Source organism: Oenanthe melanoleuca, chromosome 26 (assembly GCF_029582105.1).
Source record: "Oenanthe melanoleuca isolate GR-GAL-2019-014 chromosome 26, OMel1.0, whole genome shotgun sequence".
Classification (NCBI taxonomy): Eukaryota; Metazoa; Chordata; class Aves; order Passeriformes; family Muscicapidae; genus Oenanthe; species Oenanthe melanoleuca.
Genome location: NC_079359.1, coordinates 2447197 through 2466700, shown reverse-complemented (window position 1 = coordinate 2466700; position 19504 = coordinate 2447197). Strand labels below are relative to the sequence as shown.

The following is a 19504-nucleotide window of genomic DNA, read 5'->3' as shown; positions in this document are numbered from 1 at the left end:
GATACGGGGGGCACAGAGGGGACACAGAGGGGGGACACAGAGGGGATACACGGGGGGACACGGGGGACATGGGGGACACGGGGGGGACATGGGGGACACGGGGGGGACACGGGGGACACAGAGAGGGACACACAGGGGCACACAGGGGACACACAGAGGGACACAGAGAGGACACACACGGGGGACACAGCAGGGACACACCGGGGACACACAGGGGGAACACAGCAGGGACATACAGAGGGGACACAGAGGGGACATAAAGGAGACACGGGGGGGATACAGGGGGGACACAGAGGGGACACGGAGGCACAGAGGGACACAGGGGACACACAGAGGGACACAGGGGGGGATACGGGGGGACACGGAGGCACAGAGGGTCACAGGGGACACACAGAGGGTCACAGGGGACACAGAGGGGACATAGGACACACAGAGGGGACACAGGGGACACACAGCCTGGCTGAGGCTGGGGAACAGCTCTGGGGTCAGAGTGTGCAGCTCTCTGCTCCCCCCGCAGCCCCAAGGGCTGACCCAGCTCCCCGAGAGGAAATTCCTGCTGGTTCCAGCCTGAAGCTCCCCTGCTGCAGCCTGAGGTGATTCCTCACCCTGTGCCTTCAGGCTGATTCCTCAAACGACTCAAACTGGCTCTGTCCTCCTCCAGAGCCACAGGGTCCCCACTGAGCCTCCTTTTCTCTGGGCTGAGCCCCTTCCCAGATCCCTCAGGATCCTCCAAACCCCTCCCCAGCTCCTCCAAACCCTTCCCCAGCTTCTCCAGACCCTTCTCCAGCACCCTCAGGATCCTCCAAACCCCTCCCCACCTCCCTCAGAATTCTCCAGACCCTTCCCCAGCTTCTCCAAACCCTTCCCCATCTCCTCAGGATCCTCCAAACCCTTCCTCAGCACCCTCAGAATTCTCCAAACCCTTCCCCAACTCCTCCAAACCCTTTCTCAGCTCTCTCAGGATTCTCCAAACCCTTCCCAGCTTCTCCAAACCCTTCCCCAGCTCCTTCAGCATTATTCTCTACGCCCTTCCCAGCTCCTCAGGATCCTCAAAACCCTTCCCCAATTCCTCCAAACCCTTCCCCATTTCCCTCAGGATCCTCCAAACCCTTCCCAGGTCCTTTAGGATCCTCCAAACCCTTCCCCAGCTCCTCCAAACCCTTCCCCACCTCACTCAGAATTCTCCAAACCCTTCCCCAGCTCCTCCAAACCCCTCCCCAGATCCTTCAGGATTCTCCAGACCCTTCCCCAGCTTCTCCAAACCCTTCCCCATCTCCTCAGGATTCTCCAAACCTTTCCCCACCTCCCTCAGAATTCTCCAAACCCTTCCCCAACTCCTCCAAACCCTTTCTCAGCTCTCTCAGGATTCTCCAAACCCTTCCCAGCTTCTCCAAACCCTTCCCCAGCTCCTTCAGCATTATTCTCTACGCCCTTCCCAGCTCCTCAGGATCCTCAAAACCCTTCCCCAATTCCTCCAAACCCTTCCCCATTTCCCTCAGGATCCTCCAAACCCTTCCCCAGCTCCTCCAAACCCTTCCCCAGCTCCCTCAGAATTCTCCAAACCCTTCCCCAGCTCCCTCAGAATTCTCCAAACCCTTCCCCATTTCCCTCAGGATCCCCCAAACCCTTCCCAGCTCCTTTAATATCCCCCAAACCCTTCCCACTCCCCCAGGAGAGCAGGGATCCATGGCTGGCAGGAGCTTTGGCAGCTCAGCTGCTGTGGCTGAGCCCAAACTCTGGAACACAGCCCTGAGCAATAAAAGGTTTTTCTCTCCAGTCCCCCATTTCCTTGAATTTCCCAAGCAGAGGCAATTTAGCAGCAAATGCAAACATATTTGCAGCAGGAGTTTCTTAAGGAAAGGAGGAAAAAAATTTTAAAAAACCAAAAAAAACCAAACCATAAGTGGTGGATTTGCAAATCCTCTGGAGGGGCAGAAATTTGCTCTCCCCTGGTGCAGTCAGAGCTGTCCCAGACCCTCTGATGGGGCTGGAGGGCAACAATTTACCTTGAATTTGGTGGGATGGTTGTCTGGGATGCTGTCTGTGCACAGACAGCTGCAGCAGCTCCCCATGGCTCCAGGCAGAGAGGCAATCCCTGGGGACAGCACACAAATTTTGGCACAATCACATTCCCAGCACCTCCAGCTGTGCCCTCCCCCACCCCAGGGTGCAGCTCCAACTCTTGATTAATGAGCTCTGTAAGTTTAACATTAATTAAAACCAACAGGTTCCTTACCATTAGGCATTTGTTGGATTTGTTGTGGAGGAGTGAGAAGGAATTCCCACTGCAGTCCCTCTACCTCCCTCAGGACTTCATGGCAAGCAGGTTTCACCTAAAACATGAGGGGAACACTCCCATCTTCCACCTGGCAAGGAGAACACAATTAAACAATGATAAAAGCAGAGAAAATTCAAAAAGAAAGAGTGGGAGAGTGACTGAACTTCCCTTCAGACATCCCAAGGAAAGCGTTTTGTGTTTAATTATTTCCACTTATATCAATAAAGAAAAATGAAAAAAACACTGCTAAAAATAAAAATAAAAAAAAAAATGAAATAAGAGATATTTTCTGCGTTTGGGATCTTACTGAGAGTGGGTGAAGAAAATAAAACTGAGCAGTCAGGGGTGGTGAGGCAGCTGCTGCTGAGGAATGTGGAGGTGCCTTCACTGCAGGGAAGGTCCTTCAGGGTCACAGAACCAGCAGCTGCTCTGCTCTGGAGCAGGAGAAGCAAAAAAAAAAAAGGCCAGAAAACACAAAAACTGTGATATGTGACCCAGAAAACACAAAAATTCTGCTTTCTGACCCAGTCAGAGGGTCAGGCAGGAGCTGCACACAGTAGGAGTGAGGAACACCCCTGGGTACACCAGAAATACTCCTGGGGGTTGGTTTTGTTTTGTTTTTATTAATTGTAGTGAGAAATGTGAAATTCTGCTGTGGAAACTGGTGCCAGGTGTGCCCTGAGAGCAGCTCAGTGTCCCCTCCTGATCCACCAGGATCCTGGCACAGGGCAGGAAATGGAAATTTGGGAACCTCTTCCACTGGGAATTCCTTCCTTTGGGACCCTCTTCCCACATGAAACCTCTTTCCTTTGGGAATTTTTTCCATTGGAAATCTCTTTCCATTGGAAATTCTTCCCATTGGGACCCTCTTTCATTTGGGAATCTCTTCCCATTGGGAAACTCTTCCCATTAGGGTTCTCTTCCTACTGGAAACTTTTTTCCCTTGGGAACCTCTTTCCCTTGGGAATTCTTTCCTTTGGGAATCTCTTCCTACTGGTAATTCTTCTCTTTGGGAGCTTCTTTCCATTGGAAACCTCTTTTCTTTGGGAATTTTTTCCACTGGAAATCTCTTTCCATTGGGAATTCTTTCCTTTGGAACTTTCCTTCCTTTGGGAGCCTCTTTCCATTAGAAACCTCTTTCCATTGGGAATTTTTTCCACTGGAAATCTCTTTCCATTGGGAATTCTTTCCTTTGGAACTTTCCTTCCTTTGGGAGCCTCTTTCCATTAGAAACCTCTTTCCATTGTGAAGCCTCTTCCCATTAGGAATTCTTCCCACTGGAAACCCCTTTTCTTTGGGACCTTTTTTCCTTTAGGAAATTCTTTCCTCTGGGAGCCTCCTCCCATTGGAAACCCCTTTTCTTTGGGACCCTCTTTCATTTGGGACACTCTTTCCACTTGGAGCCTCCCCCTCCTCCAAACTAAGGGATTGTGGAGTGGCAGAGCTGCCCTGGGCCCCTTTCCAGAGTGGAGGGAGGGGGAAGAGCCACACTTGAGCTGCCCCAGGCTCCCATTCCATTTTCACATCAAAACAAACTCAAAAATCACCTCCCACTGCTCCTCTGCGGCCCTTGCAGAATTCCCCAGCCCTGCCAAGTGCCCAGAAGAGGAAAGTTCCCTTCTGTGGAGGCTGAGAACAAACAGAGGCGGTGCCAGCTGCCCTCCTGCACACCCTCCTGTGCCTCCCACATGGGCTCCCCACGGATTTATCCCCTCACAGGCTCTGCTCAGTGGTTTAGCACAGATCCTGCTCCATCAGATCAGGGCACTGGGGGCTGTGTCCCCTCCTCTCCCACCTCAGCAAATCCCTCAGGGATAACAGCTGGGAGCAAACATTCTGCCTTTGCCCCCTCTCTCTTTACTCCTCTCCTTCCATCTATGAGGGCTCAGCCTCAAGTGCTGTGGTTTACCAAGGGCAGTTTTTACAGAGAGAACTGAATAAATGAACTAAAAAACCACCAGGAGCCCCCTGAATGCTCCCTCAGTGCTTCCCACTGCTCCTCACTGGTCAATATTTCACACAGAGATCCCTGAGTCTCCAGGTTCCTGCTCTGCACTTCCAACTCACCTTCCCACACCTGTTTGCCAGTTCAGAGCCCAGCCAGCCACCACCAACACCCCAAGAGCCCAGCAGGGCTCCCCACAGCAGGACTGGGCCCCTCCTGAGGCCACCAGCCCCATCCAGGCTCCCAGGATCCCAACCTGAATCCTGCTTGGACCAGGCTCTCCCGAATTCCCATCCTCCCAAACCTGCAGAAGCCCCTGGTGCTTTCACCCTTCTCTTAACCCCGGACTGGAGAAGCAGAGCCCCCCTCATCCCAAAGGATTGGGGCACCCTGACACCCCCTGCCCAGGGACACACCTGGGAAAAGCAGCAGGTCCCTCCAGGACAGCAGGGAGAGACCAAACACATCCCCCAGGAAAAGGAGGGAGCAGCTCTGGGGGCAGGAGGGGCAAGGAGAAGGGGCTGAAGGAAAGAGGGAAGGGATGGGGCATTGAGGAGGGGGATGCAGGGAAGAAAAAGGGAATGGAGAGAGGAGCAAAGGGATGGAGGGATGGCAAAGAGGATGGAGGGATGGGGAAGAGGATGGAGGGATGGGGAAGAGGATGCAGAGATGAGGAAGTGGGTGCAGAGATGGGGAAGGGGATGCAGGGATGAAGAAGGGGATGCAAAGATTAAGAAGGGGATGGAGGGATGAGGAAAGGGATGGAGGGATGGGGATGGAGGGATGAGGAAGGGGATGGAGGGATGAGGAAGGGGATGGAGGAAGGCGGCAGGGGCTGCAGGGACGAGGAGGATGGAGCTGCAGGGACATGGAAGGGGATGGAGGGATGGGAACGGGATGGAGGGATGAGGAAGGGGACGGAGGGATGGGGATGGGGATGGAGGGATGAGGAAGGGGATGGAGGGATGAGGAAGGGGATGGAGGGATGAGGAAGGGGATGGAGGGATGGGAACGGGGATGGAGGGATGAGGAAGGGGATGGAGGGATGGGAACGGGGATGGAGGGATGAGGAAGGGGATGGAGGGATGGGGATGGGGATGGAGGGATGGGGACCGGCCTGCAGAGCCCGTGGGAACGGGGGCCTGAGGAAGGGGCGAGTCCCGGGGTACCGAGGGCCCGAGGGGAGGGGGACGGGGGCGATGCCGCGGCCCCGCTCCCGGTTCGGTACCCGAGCAGCTCCCGGTTCGGTACCGGAGGCACTCCCGGTTCGGTACCTCAGCCGCTCCCGGTTCGCTACCTCAGGCACTCCCGGTTCGGTACCTCAGCAGCTCCCGGTTCGGTACCGGAGCAGCTCTCGGTTCGGTACCTCAGCAGTTCCCGGTTCGGTACCTGAGGCTCTCTCGGTTCGGTACCTCAGTCGCTCCCGGTTCGGTACCTCAGCAGCTCTCGGTTCGGTACCCCAGCAGTTCCCGGTTCGGTACCTCAGCAGTTCCCGGTTCGGTACCACAGTCGCTCTCGGTTCGGTACCTGCGGCTCTCTCGGTTCGGTACCTCAGGCGCTCCCGGCTCCGCCGTCCGGGAGCTGCAGCCCGGGCCCTCCCCCGGCCCGGCCCGGCCTTTCCCGGACCCGGAGCGTGTCGGGGCCCCCGGCCCGGCCCTGGCCCTGCCCGGCCCGGCGGGTCCGGGGGTCCCGGTCGGGCCCGGTCGATGCGGGCCGGGCCGGGCCCGGAGCAGCCGCAGCGCCAGCCACGCGCGGCCGCCAGGGGGCGCCAGCGGCGCGGGGAGCGGGGGCGGGGCCGGGGTTTGTGTGGGCGGGGTCTGAGTGGGCGTGGCTTGGGAAGGGGGAACGGTGAGGGGCGCTTGGGGGGATCGGTGGGGGGAGATTGGGGGTCTGAGGGAGAAGAAAACGCTGGAGGGGTCAGCGCAGGGCGATTTGGGGAGTCTGGGTTCGGGGGATGATCGAGGGGGATCAGTGCAGGGGGATTTGGGGAGCCTGACTTTGAGGGATGCTCAAGGGGGATCAGTGGAGGGGATTTGGGGAGGGGTCTGGGGAAAGAGAGGGACTGGAGGGTCAATAGAATGGGATTTAGGGTTGGGGGATGCTCGGGGGGGGAATCAGTGCAGGGGATTTAGGGAGGGGTCTGGGTAATGAGAGGGGCCGGAAGGAGCAGTGGAGGGGAATTTGGGGAGGGGTCTGGGTAATGAGAGGGGCTGGGGGATCAGCAAAGGGGAATTTGGGGAGGGGTCTGGGGAACGAGAGGGGCTGGGGGATCAGCAAAGGGGAATTTGGGGAGGGGTCTGGGGAACGAGAGGGGCTGGGGGATCAGCAAAGGGGAATTTGGGGTGTGGGCTGGAGGGTTGCTCGAGGAAGGGTCAGTGCAGGGGGATTCTGCAGGGTTTGGGATGGCAGGATGCCCTCGGGGGTCAGTGCAGGGGGATTTGGGGGGTCTGGAGGGGCGTTGGGGGCTCTGCGGAAGGAGGGGGCTCTGAATCAGCCCCAGCACGGCCCAGTCCCGCCAGTCCCAGAGCACAAAACCAGTGCAGGCAGTGCTGGGGTGTCACTGGGGTCCCCCCAGAGCCCCTCGGGGGGCTCCTGCAGGACCCTGACCCGGGCTGGGGCACACGGGGAGCCCCCAGCGCACACCCAGAGCGTTTATCCAATTCCCAATTCCCAATTTCCATCCCGCAATCCCGGGTTTTACAGCTCCAACCCCACTCACGGCAGTGGGTTCGCAGGGTCACCCAGCCGTGTCCCGCCCCCCGTGGGGACCCCGCGGTGCCACCTCGGCAAAGCCCCGAGCGACCCCCGTGTCCCCAGCGAGGACTTTGCCCATCAATCCTTCCGCCCTGGGGAGGGATGGAGCAGCCAGGGGGGAGCAGGGGACGAGGGGGGGCCCTGTCACCACCCGAGGGGACAAAGTCCAAAGCAGCAAAGGGGGAAGATAAAGCTGCAGGGACCAAGCTCCCGGTGAAATAACAGCGTGGGGACACTGGGGACATCAAAGGGACCCTGGGCAGCGACAGCCTGGTGGGACCCCCGTGCAGGGAGGGACTCTTCCACCTCCTCCTCTTCCTCTTCTTCTCCCCCTGCTCAGGGGATTTTACAGAGGATCCTCACATGGTTTGGGTTGGAAGGGGCTTTAAAAATCCCATTTCTGCCACGAGCAGGGACATTTTCCACGATGCCAGGTTTCTCCAAGTGATGCCTTTTGGGGCTGCCTAAAACCAGACAAAATTAAGGGAATAAAAAGGTGTTGTATTTATTGAAGGGCCTCCAGGTTTCAGGCAAAGCCCCCCAGGGCTGCACCCAAAATAGGCTGACAGGTCTTCACACTTTTATAAATTTGGTTCATTTGCATATTGGGGGTTAATTTTTCAATTACAGCTTCAGGTAATGAAATTATTTATCCTCAGTGTGCTCCCCCAACTCAGTTTTGTTTACATTTCTCAAGGCCTGAGGCACTGAGGTGTCCTTGATTCCCAGGCCTGGAGAGGAATTGTTGTGTCTGACCAAAATGGGAAAGAATCAGCTCGTACTGTGTGTGGGGTTTAGAGTTACAGGATTACAAACATTGAAAATAGAAAAGCAAAAAATCCTGTGGCATCACAACCTGGCCTTGGACACTTCCAGGGATGGAGCAACCACTTCCATAAAGCAGCACCACAACCTGTGCCCTGCTGGTCACGGAGCCTGGCACCTCCTCTGCCAAATTTTGTACATTTTGTATATCCCTGTGAATTCTGGCTGCAGTCCCGACCCTCATGCCAGAACTTACACGAGCCATCTGCACCCCTCGGGGCTCCCAAAAGCTCCTGGGACCACACAGGTGGCAGAGACCCAGCCTGGTCCCCGCACACCTGAGGGATTTTGGGGATGCTGTTCCCTTCTCATCCCCAAATTGGGCATTGTCCTGCAGGAAAATCTTACAGGAACACAACCAGGACGCTGTGGCTCGCGTCAGGCTCTGATAAATTTTCCCCTGACTCCCGCCCGGGTGGAATTGCTGCAGCCGGAGCCGGTCTGGAATGGCTTGGAGGAGCCTCGTCAGGTGTTCAGGGCTTGTGGAAACTAGGACATCCTGACTTGCCGCTGGCTAACTCCTTTGTGAGAGCCCAGCCAAAGTTTCTCCACCTCTAAATTGGGGTGTAATGACACTTCCCCCTCTTTCATGAAGCTTCAACTCTTTCTGATCTCGGCAGGGAAATAAATCACCGCGCGGGATCATAAAAGTCATCAAACGGCAACCTGGGGTGAACCGAGCCGCAGATGGAGGGAAGGGCGCGGGCGCTCGGAAAATGAGAGGTAGGAGCGAGCCAGATGTCATCGGCAGCTCTTTCCCCTGTAGGGTTAATGTTCCTAATGTTCCCCCCCCTTCCCCTCCCTGCCTGCCCTGGAATTCCAGCCATTGGCTGGCTCGCGAGGTTTAGGCTAAAAAGCCTCTAATTAGGACCCCGGCTGCCGCGGAGCCAGTGCCTGGGCAAGCAGAGGGAAAAAAAAAAAAAAAAATAGAAAGAGAGAGAGGAAAGCAAAAAAAAAAAAAAAAAAAAGTATTTCCCTGACTGAGCTTGGATGTTTTCCTTTCGCTTTGCGAAGTTTTCCCAGCGCAGGCTCCATTCTCCATTCCCTGGCGTCCTCCGCAGCAGGAGCAGGGCGGGACGGAGCCCGGAGCGGCGGAGAGCGGGGCCCGGAGCGCCGGGAAAGGACAGGTACGGGCGGCTGGGAGCGAGCCCCGGGCTGGGATGGAGACGGACGTGGAGAGGAGCGAAGGGAACGAGGCGGAGCAGGGGGGTTTGGGCTGTCTGGAGATTTTTTTGGGGGGGATTTTGGCTGTCCGGAGATTTTTTTTGGGGGGAGGTAATATTGCTGTCCCCGCGGGCTTTGTTTTGGGGAAATGCCCGCTGAGAGCAGGAGCTGACCCCGCTCCATCGTGCCAGGCTGTGCCAGCCCCGAGCGGGCAGGTGCGCGGGCAGCGGGGCTCCGGGAAGGGGGGCAGCTCCCTCCATCCCTGCTCCACCCGGGGCCGGCCGGGAATGGGATGTGTCGGGATCGGGGATGGAGCTGGGCCCCTTCAGAAATGCCGGCCTGAAATCTGGTGGCCACAGGGAAGGGTGGGGGGCATCATCCCGGGAGGGGAGGGGTCGCGGATCTTCATCCCAGTGGCTGCAGAGAGAGGAGGGGTCGCGGATTTTTATGCCGGTGGTCACCGGGAGAGGAGGGGTCGCGGATCTTCATCCCAGTGGCTGCAGAGAGAGGAGGGGTCGCAGATTTTCCTCCCAATGGTCACCGGGAGAGGAGGGGTCGTGAATCTTTATCCCGCCGGGAGAGGAGGGGCAGGAGTCTGGGTCTGTACCTGCGGATGTACGGCCGGCTGAGCCAGGGTGGGTTAATGGGTTACTGCTCCCTGCCGTGCCCGCGGGATTGAGGGAAAACACCGCAGGAAAAGCTTTTTTTGCAGCATTGGCACATCCCCTGGTGAGCCAACAGGCTGCGGTCCCCTCTGGTGCCACGGGCTGTGTGGCAGAGCAGGACGCTGAGACCCTCCCCCATCATTTGGGGGGGCTGCAAAGGCGTTTTTTAAAGCGAGGGCCACCACCCTGCTGTGCCCAGTGCCCCACCTGGTGCCACCCCAGGTCCAAAAGGCACCGTGGGCTCCTCGGTGAGACCGGCTCCAGGTCGGGCAGGACTCGCTGCTCCGGCTCTCCTTGCCAGACCTCAGCTTATCTCGCCCCAAAAAGCTGCATCTTTATTGCTCTGCATCTTTATTGCTCTGCATCTTTATTCCACGCAGCTGTGTTGACGGGAGCTCAAGCAAAAACAGGTTGTGCCGTGGGTGAGACCAGCGCGGAGCTGCCAGTGCTGCTGGGCGCTTTGAGGGGCTTTTTGGAGATGTTGTGTTTCCCGGGGACTCTGCAAAAGCCGGGCTGAGGCAGGGATGCAGTGCTGGGAGCACAGGCTGTGCTGAGTTCTGAGAGGGTTGCTCCAGGTTAATGTGTGACCTTGGCAGCGAGGGCTGGGAGCCCACACAGGCTCCCGCAGCCAGCTGGAGACGGGGGCTGCTCCCGGGGAGCCAAATCAGATTAGTAGCGCCAGGAATTCCAGCCTCTTGTGCCCAGGGAGCTGCGACAGCTTCCGATCCTCTGGAGGAGAGCAAGAGGAGCTTGGGCAAGCGCATCCGGAGGAGCTGCCACAGGCGGGACAGGAGGATTTACAGCCGAGGCAAATGACAGCCAGTGCCACCCAGCCTGCCCGACTGGTCTGTCACACGTCCCTGACTCGCTGGCAGCTGCCCCAAAGTGCCACCGTGGTGCCAGCTCCGGTTTGAGGCATGCCCGGAGCATCCCTGCATCCCTCGGCAGGGAGGGGCAGCAGGAGCGCCCGCGGGCAGGAGGGAGGGCAGGAGGAAGAGGGGACAGAGGAGCCAGACCTGTTGGGGCTGCCTGCCTCTTTAGCATGGGAGGCGCGTTCCTCTGTCACCGTCTGGGGCTAATTACAGGGACTTGTTTACAGCCCAGACGGCTGCCAGCCGGCCTGATCACATCAAACTGGGCTGGGCTCTCGGGCACATCCCCGTGTGCTCACAGCGCGCTGCTGTCCCCCCCAGTGTCACCCCACCGTGCTGGTGGCCCTTGGATGGGGTCCCTGTGCCCCACGGGGCTGGCACTGCCGGCCCCACCGAGTCCCCAGAGCATCAGAGGGGTCTAATTAACAGCAGAGCTCCAGGAGATTACACAAATGCAGCTTGGAGGATTAATGAGGCAAGCACAGCCTGGGAATGCCCCCGACTTTGCAGAGGAGGGAGAATTGGGAAGACATTCCCCAAATCCAGCAGCAGAGCTGGGCTGGACACGAGGGTCCCCACTCAGCATCCCCAGGGTCTCACACAACCCTGCTCCTCCTGCAGGGCCACGGGTGTTTCCTGGCCCACCCAGCCAGCAAGGCCTGGGCTCTTTTTGGGCAGCAAACATTCAGCCAAACCAGATTATTTCATCCCTATCCCAAAACGTAACTTTGAACAACACCCTGCAACCAGCCCTGCATCCCCCCGGGCTGCCCCAGGGTTCCAGACCCCAAACAGCAGGAAAAAGCCAGCAGCCCTTTTGTTTTATCTCTGATTAGCCGATCTGCAGCGTTAATCATTGACCCGGCAGCAGGGCAGGGAAACCTGAGCTGATCCCGCCTGCTCCAGACACATCCCGGCACCCCGAAGGAGCAGGGGCTGAGCTGGGGGTGCTGGCTGGGAGCAGTGGGGACACTGGGATGTCCCTGACTGGGGGGACACACCAGCACCATCCCAGCGTGGAGCAGGGAACGGGTCCTGGTGGTGGCAGAGGTGTCGGAGATCCAAAATTCTGTGGCCTGGGGGTTCTCACTCCTCATCCCTGAGAGCATTTGATGCATGGAACATTTTCCATTTTCCAGAGGGGTAGATCCATCCTCGGTGGGCGTCGCAGGGGTGAATCCCTGCGGGTGTTTGGTCACAGCCCCGTGATTTCCCCTCCCTGGGGAGCAGCAGTTCGGCCTCATCCCACCCTGGCTCCCCGTGCCAGGGCAGGAAACGCGGGCTGAGGGCGGCAGGCTCTGGGCTGGCATCCAGGGAACCCCAGGAGCCACCACATCAGCATCTCGCCTTTGTTTTGGGAAGCCGGGGCAGGAAGGAAGCGCCGCTGGGGAGGAGGGGACGGCACCGGATGGGTTTGCACCGTGTAACCCCGAGCCGTGGGCTGGGCAGGAACAGCCCTGGGCACAACAATGGCAGCCCCAGGGAAAGGAATTGTTTTCCACTGAATTGGGTTCAGCCTCGGTGTGTTCCCACTCAGGGATGGGCCACTAAACCTGGGTTAGCCGTGCCAGCAAAGGGCTGGTGGCAGCTGGGGGAAAGCTCCTGCTGTGGGTGTTGCTGTTTTCCAAAACCTGTTCCAGCTTGAGCTTGAGCATTTGGGGTCTTTCCTGCCTGGCTTCATTCCCGTCCCATCCCATCCCATCCCATCCCATCCCATCCCATCCCATCCCATCCCATCCCATCCCATCCCATCCCATCCCATCCCATCCCATCATCATCCCATCCCATCCCACTTTCATATCCTCACTATGGGGTTGCTGTAACCTCAAAGACAAAATTCCCAAAAATCCCGCTGGGTTCCTGCAATGGTTCAGCCAAAGACCTCGAGGTTTGGAGCCTCACCCCAGCTGGACGTGCCCCAGGGTCCCTCCCTGCCTGTCCTGCTGCCACGTGGGCACAGGACACGTGTCCAGGGTGGCTCCCAGTCCCTGCCCCGTGTCTGAGCAGCGCTGGCTCTGTGTCCCCAGCTCATGTCCCTGCCCAGCCCTGCATGGCCCCAGCGGGACCAGCCCTCCCCGTGCAGCACCAGCACCGCTCTGCCCCCGGCCTCGTCCGACAGCGACTCGGGCTGTGCCCTGGAAGAGTATCCAGAACCTCCTGTGGACCCTGAGGTGAGCAGCACCCAGCCCTGGTGGTTCCCACACCAGAGCACCCCGTTTCCCAGGGTTAAACACACATTTTAGCAGCTTGGAGCTAAACACAGCTTAACCCCCTGTCCTGGTTTGGAGGACAGGTGTCTGCCAATAAAGGCAGAAAAGGAGAATGTAAACCCCCTTCCTCCAAATTATTATCATTTGGAAATTAAGGGGCTCTCAGGCAAAGAGATGGGAATTAGCAATAACAGTTCTTTACTAGGAAAATTCAAATAGAAATGCAGTATTACACAGAACAATCCCAAACCCTGCCAGAGTCAGAATCCAAGCTGACACCCGTCAGTCAGTCAGGGTGTTGGCACAGTCCCATTCAATGGTGGCTGCATCCTCCTGCAGGGGCAGATGTGGTTCAGCTGGAGCAGTGCTCCTGGAGAAGGTGCAGTTTCCTCTGAAGCTCCAGGGATGATGTGCAAAGGTCTGGCTTTCCTCTGGGATCCAGTGGCAAAGGCTGCTCTGGTGTTCCAAATCTCAGTTTTTATCTGGGTAGGAAAGGCTTGGCTCCTCCCCTGGCTGGAGCATCTCCCAGTGGGATGATGGAATTTTATCAGTCATGCCCTGGGACTCAGTGGCCATGAACAGGAGATATCTCCTGGAGGGAGGATGGGCTGTGGGAAGATAAAGATGATTGCCCAGCTGGTTTAAAGATGGCCCATGAGCAGATAATGTGTGCCAGGAGATCAGGGGCACTGGGACAGAATCCACATTTCTGGCCACATCAACCCAACACACCCCCCAAATTTCCCCTGTTTGTCCCCAGGTCCCGCCGTGCTTCGGGCCCCGCTCGCCTCAGCCTGGCTCTGCCCCTGACCGGACCCGGCTCCGTGCCAGGGCCCTGCTGCAGCAGCTGCCTCCTCAGGACTGTGATGTAAGGCTCCTCTTTTTTGGTTGCTGCTCCCCTCCCCAGGCTCACCCGATGCCTTTGTGGGCTACCTGAAACCAGACACAACTAAGGGAATAAAAACCAGTTTTATTTACTGAAGGGCCTCCAGGTGCATTTCAGGCAGAAAAAGCCCCCAGGGCTACATCCAAAAATGAATGATGGGTCTCAGGTTTTCACTCTTTGATAAGTTTGGTCCATTTGCATATTGGGGGTTAATTTTTCAATTAATGGAAGTCATTTACTCCAAGTTTGCTCCCCTCCAATTCACTTTTGTTTACCTTTCTCGGGGCCTGTGGCAGCGAGGTGTCCTTGATTCCCAGGCCTGGGGAAGAATTGTTTTGTCAAAATGGGAGAGCAGCAGCAGTGTATGGCCTTAAAAGTTATACACTAAAGAATTTCAGGATGATAAATGCATGAAAAATAATAAAAGCTGAAATCCTGAAGCCCCCTGTGCCCCGCAGGAGCGGTACTGCCCCGAGCTCGCCGAGGAGGAGCGGCGGCAGCTCCGAGCCTTCAGCGCCCGCCGCAGGCAGGAGGCTCTGGGACAGGGCCTGGCCTGTCCCGTGCCAGGTCCCTGCCACGGCTGTCCCTGCAGGAAGGTGAGGTGTCCCCTCCAGCACCCATTCCCCACCAGGGACCCATCCCCAAAACCAACCTGGCCCCAAACCTCGTGTCCCCGACAGTGCGGCCGGAGGCTGAACAAGGGGGACCCGGGGATTTCAGCGTCTCACCTGGGGGACCAGTTCTGGCACCCGTCCTGCTTCTCCTGCCACTTGTGCCAGCAGCAGCTGGTGGATCTCATCTACTTCCAGCAGGATGGGAGGATCTACTGCGGCCGGCACCACGCCGAGCTCTTCCGACCCCGCTGCGCCTCCTGCGACCAGGTGGGCGCCGGCCAGGGGAGGGCTTTGATTTCCCTCTGGCCCTAAACTGCCCCTGAGCTCAGCTGGGGGCTCCAAATCCATCACAACCACTGAAGGGCTGGAGGAATATTCCTTCCTGAGCCTTGCAGAGATTCCCATGGACTGGGGGCTCCAAATCCATCACAACCACTGGTGGGCTGGAGGAATATTCCTTCCAGAGCCTTGCAGAGATTCCCATGGACTGGGGGCTCCAAATCTGTCAAAACCACTGGTGGGCTGGAGGAATATTCCTTCCTGAGCCTTGCAGGGAATCCTATGGGCTGGGGGCTGCACTGCTGAGCACAGCAAAGCACCGCAGGTTTTCCAGTGGCTGCTGAGAGGATGGGGAATGGTTTTCCCACTCCAGTGGGGTCCTGAGAGCATGGGGGTGGTTTCCCCATTCCAATGTGGTGCTGAGATGATGGGGGTTGGTTTCCCCACTTCAGAAGGGTGCTGAGAGGATGAGGGCTGTTCTCCCTCTCCACCTGGGTGCTGAGAGGATGTCTGGCTGTTTCCCCACTCCAATGTGCTGCTGAGAGGATGGAGGGTGGTTTCCCCATTCCAGCAGGGTGCTGAGAGGATGGGGTTTACTCTCCCACTCCCATGGGTGCTGAGAGGATGGCAGGTGGTTTCCTCACTCCAGTGGGGTGCTGAGATGATAGGGGATGGTTTCCCCACTCCAATGTGCTGCTGAGAGGATGGAGGGTGGTTTCCCTATTCCCCTGGGGTGCTGAAATGATAAGGGGTGGTTTCCCCACTCCAATGTGCTGCTGAGAGGATGAGGAGTGGTTTCCTTACTCCAGTGGGGTGCTGAGGTGATAGGGGGTGGTTTCCCCACTCCAATGTGCTGCTGAGAGGATGAGGAGTGGTTTTCCCACTCCAATGTGCTGCTGAGAGGATGAGGGGTGGTTTCCCCACTCCAATGTGCTGCTGAGGGGATGTCTGCCTATTTCCCCCCCTCCAGCTGATCTTCATGGAGGAGTGCATCGAGGCCGAGGGGCGGCGCTGGCACCTGGAGCACTTCTGCTGCCTGGAGTGCGAGGAGCCGCTGCGGGGGCAGCGCTACGTGATGCGGGGCGGGCGGCCCTGCTGCCGCCGCTGCTTCGAGAGCCTCTTCGCCGAGCCCTGCCAGGCCTGCGGGGACCCCATCGGTACAGAGACCCCTCCCCCGGGCGGGGCAGCCTTTGGGAGGGTGGATTTTGGCACAGGGGAAAGGAGAGCCTTTCCCTCAGCCCTGGCTGCCGCGCTGGTGCTTGTAGGAGAGTGTTTGGTGTGATGGTCAGGAGGGTTGTGAGAGATGGAGCTCTATAAGCCTTGAAAGGTCTTGAAACTTGTGGTTTATTGCACAGAACGTGGGTAAAAAGGGCCCTGCAGCAGCTCAGAGCAGGGCAGAGAGAGAGGGGGTAGTAAGAGTTCTAAGAATGAAGAGAGGGAAATAAGAGACTGAAGTAAGAGAAGTATGAGAGCAAAGTAAGAGAGTGATTTCCTCATTTACTATACAATAAATTTTCTTCTATGTTGAATATTCTAATTTCCACTAACCAATTTAATACAACATACAAATCCTATAGCATTTACACACAGCCTATAAGAATCATTACCATAATGTGCTACACTTTAAACCCTAAAAACGACTCTTTGGACCCTTTCTGCCAAGCTAGCAGGGTCTTCTCTGACCTTTGAGCCATTGTTCCATCAAGAGGGGATTACTTTTGGCCAGCCATCCTATTGTCTTCTAGTTATTTAGTAGCTAAGGTTTGGTATCTCAAAGATGACTTGTGGATGATACAACAGTCCCTGAAAAAGGGATTTTTGTGCCCTGAGACAATGAAACCTTTCATGAGAGATGCCCCCCCTCCCTACCAAATCCCCCGTTATCATTTAGGATTTCTATTGGTCTTTAACATTACTAGATGATTGGCCTTTTCTCACCTAGAATCTTAAAGTAATTGGACAGTTCTCAACTTATAATTTTACTGGTTAAAAACTCAATCCACCTAAAACCTATAAAGACCCCTTGCTGTGCTACACATCCGGATTTTGCTGGTAGAACCCTTGGAAGAAATAAAGCTACTTTTGGAACCTCTAGGGCTCTTCCCAAAGTCTCTCCTGGCTGGTTGAGTAGCTGATCCTCTGCCTCAGGATCCCTCAGAGCTATCCAGACCCTGAAGCTAGAACCACCCCAGCCCAGGCACCTACAATAGCTTTCATTTCAACCTCGCTTATGGCCCCCATATTCCCAAAACCTTTCTCTGTGAGCTGTTAAATCTTTCGCTACAAGTTTTTCCCGGTTCATCCCTCCCTGCAGGCGCCGACAGCGAGCAGGTCACGCACCAGGGGCTGCACTGGCACGCCCGAGCCTCCTGCCTGTGCTGCAGCCGCTGCCGCCGGGCGCTGCGGGACCAGCCGCTCACCTGCCGCCGCGGCCGCCTCTTCTGCTCCGACACCTGCGGCCGGGACGCCGCTTCCTCCGCCTCCTCCGACTCCTCCGACTCGGCTTTCGCCTCTGCTCCGTCCCCCGACTCCACGCCGCTGTCCCCAGCCGGCAGGGGCTGCAGGCAGCGCGGGGAAGGGGCTGGTACGATCCTGGGGATGGGAGGGGAGTGGGAGCAAATCCAGCCCCTGGGGCTTTGCTGGGGATGTCACGCTGATGGAAGAGGTGATAAACACCCAGCCCACTGTGGGAATCGTCCTGGTGTGCAGGACAGTTATCTGCCAATAAAGGCAGAAGACTCTCTTTGAAATGGAGAATGTAAACCCCCTCCCTCCAAATTATTATAATTTGGAAATTAAGGGGCTCTCAGGCAAAGAGATGGGAATTAGGAAGAACAGTTCTTTACTAGGAAAATTCAAATAGAAATGCAGTATTACACAGAACAATCCCAGCCCTTCCAGAGTCAGAATCCAAGCTGACACCCGTCAGTCAGTCAGGGTGTTGGCACAGTCCCATTCAATGGTGGCTGCATCCTCCTGCAGGGACAGATGTGGTTCAGCTGGAGCAGTGCTCCTGGAGAAGGTGCAGTTTCCTCTGAAGCTCCAGGGATGATGTGCAAAGGTCTGGCTTTCCTCTGGGATCCAGTGGCAAAGGCTGCTCTGGTGTTCCAAATCTCAGTTTTTATCTGGGTAGGAAAGGCTTGGCTCCTCCCCTGGCTGGAGCATCTCCCAGTGGGATGATGGAATTTTATCAGTCATGCCCTGGGACTCAGTGGCCATGAACAGGAGATATCTCCTGGAGGGAGGATGGGCTGTGGGAAGATAAAGATGATTGCCCAGCTGGTTTAAAGATGGCCCATGAGCAGATAATGTGTGCCAGGAGATCAGGGGCACTGTGACAGAATCCACATTTCTGGTCACAACAATCCAACACAGTTGGGAGGGTGGTCAGAACAAGCTCAGGCTCTCTCTATATTCTGCCCTTGCAGTTTGCAGTTTATTGTAAAGGGTGTGGGTGTACACTGCTGGGAGCTGCCAGCTGCAGCTCAGGCAGGGCACAGAGTGGGGGTTTGGAATTCTAAGAGATAAGAGAGGGCAGAGTGGTGTGAGAGGTACGGAAGGTAAGGGAGAGATTTTCCTGTTTACAACACAATAAATCTTCTCCTATGTTGAATATTCTGATTTCCACTAACCAATCTAATACAAGATGCAAATTCTCTTACATTTGCATGCAACCTATAGAAATTGCTGTATTATCATGTTTTACTGCTTTCTTATCTCTAAACCTTATCTCTGATCCTTCCTGTCATACTTGCAGAGGGTCTCTGCTGCTTCTTTTTTATGGCATTTGGCATTATCTAAACGAAGGGAAAAGGCCTTCAAGCATTCCCATTGCTGGTCTGATAGCCACTGCTATCATTTCTGTCCCAATTCTGTTTCAAAATCTTTTGCTAAGCACTCATATTTGTAAGGTTTTCCTGATTTGTCCTTCCCAACATCCCATGGTGGCAGCTGGGGTGGGTGGGTGCCATCCTGAGTGTCCCAAGTGTCCTTCCCCCCCCCTTACAGCCACTTCTCCTCTTCCAGAGGCGTTTTTGGAGCAGCCCTCAGTGCACCCTGCCTTCAGGAGCCCCCAGGATCTCGGAGCAGCCGCTCGGGAGAGGAGCAGCGACGCTGCCAAGGAGCACCCAGGGCTGCTGGGACCCCCAGCCTCAGCCCCCCAGCCCAGCCCAGAGCACCCCAAGCAGCCTGGAGCCTCGGGCCACGCGCTTTTGGGGGGCCCTGAGCCCCGAACAGGCAATGGAAACCCACAGCTGGGCAGCTCCCCTCCCCGACACAGCCCCCGGGCAGGGGATGGCACGGAGGAGAACGACTCCTGGTGTCCCACCTGCTCCTCATCTTCGGACTCAGACTCAGAGGAGGAGGGTTTCTTTTTTGGGAAGCCCATCCCCAAGCCTGGGATGAATTCCCTGGGCAGGGAGCCCCAAGGGAGTGGCAGGGGCAGGACGGCCAAGCACTGCAGTGTGTCCTAACTGAGTGGCACTGCCAGGTCCTGCCAGGGCCTCAGCACGTTCCAAGAGCGTCCTGAACGCGGCCCAAGGTGGGTGGGAGAAGCTGCTGGGATCTCTCCCACCCGGCAGAGCAGAGCCTGCAATTCCTGCCAGCCTCTGCTGCAATTAGGAACAGGTAAAGCAGGAAGGGAGCCTGGGCCTCCAGCACCTCCAGCACGGCAGGGAGCAGCCAGAGCTCCAGACAAGGGCAGCTGCCTGCATCACCCCCTGGGATCCTTCCCTGGGCTCCTCTGTGCCCCTCTGCCACCTGCTCTCCATCCCTGGTGGCACTGTGTCCTGCTGCCACCACGGGGAGGGGACCAGGGTGCAGCTCTGCTGCTGCTGATGACGAAGCTCCAATAAATTTTGGCTGAAATCTGAACACAGGGTTTGCCCCGTTCCTTCCCAGCCCATTGTGACACTGACAATGTCACCAGGGCAGGGGGATCCCTGGGGTGACCTCTGCACAGCTGGGGTTCACTGTGGGACCCCCTCCCCTGCAGCCCCAGGAGAACAGGAACA

At 57.0% G+C, this 19504-nt stretch overlaps 2 protein-coding genes across 9 annotated transcripts in view; one reads left to right on the top strand and one right to left on the bottom strand.

The window, feature by feature from the left end:
• Window positions 1-6018, bottom strand: part of FRS3 (fibroblast growth factor receptor substrate 3) — a 15472-nt gene extending 9454 nt beyond the window's left edge. The window contains exons 1-4 of one of the 8 annotated variants that reach the window (XM_056511444.1): window positions 5544-5668; window positions 2586-2712; window positions 2237-2366; window positions 2007-2095 (exon numbers count right to left, since the gene is read on the bottom strand). In XM_056511444.1, the coding sequence (XP_056367419.1) occupies window positions 2007-2095; window positions 2237-2246 (99 nt within the window). In that variant the 5' untranslated portion in view covers window positions 2247-2366; window positions 2586-2712; window positions 5544-5668. Of the gene's footprint in view, window positions 1-2006; window positions 2096-2236; window positions 2367-2585; window positions 3087-5497; window positions 5674-5750 lie in introns of those variants that run through there. The other 7 variants (XM_056511449.1, XM_056511450.1, XM_056511442.1 and 4 more) reach the window with 7 other exon arrangements.
• Window positions 5423-19364, top strand: LOC130263549 (prickle-like protein 1-B). Its single transcript, XM_056511124.1, has 11 exons — window positions 5423-5470; window positions 5733-5915; window positions 8423-8525; window positions 8817-8929; window positions 12531-12674; window positions 13474-13581; window positions 14058-14195; window positions 14280-14480; window positions 15463-15649; window positions 16807-17076; window positions 18519-19364. The coding sequence occupies exons 1-11, from the start codon at window positions 5423-5425 to the stop codon at window positions 18962-18964; spliced, it is 1941 nt and encodes a 646-aa protein (XP_056367099.1). The 3' UTR covers window positions 18965-19364.
• The last annotated feature ends 140 nt before the right edge of the window (window positions 19365-19504 follow it).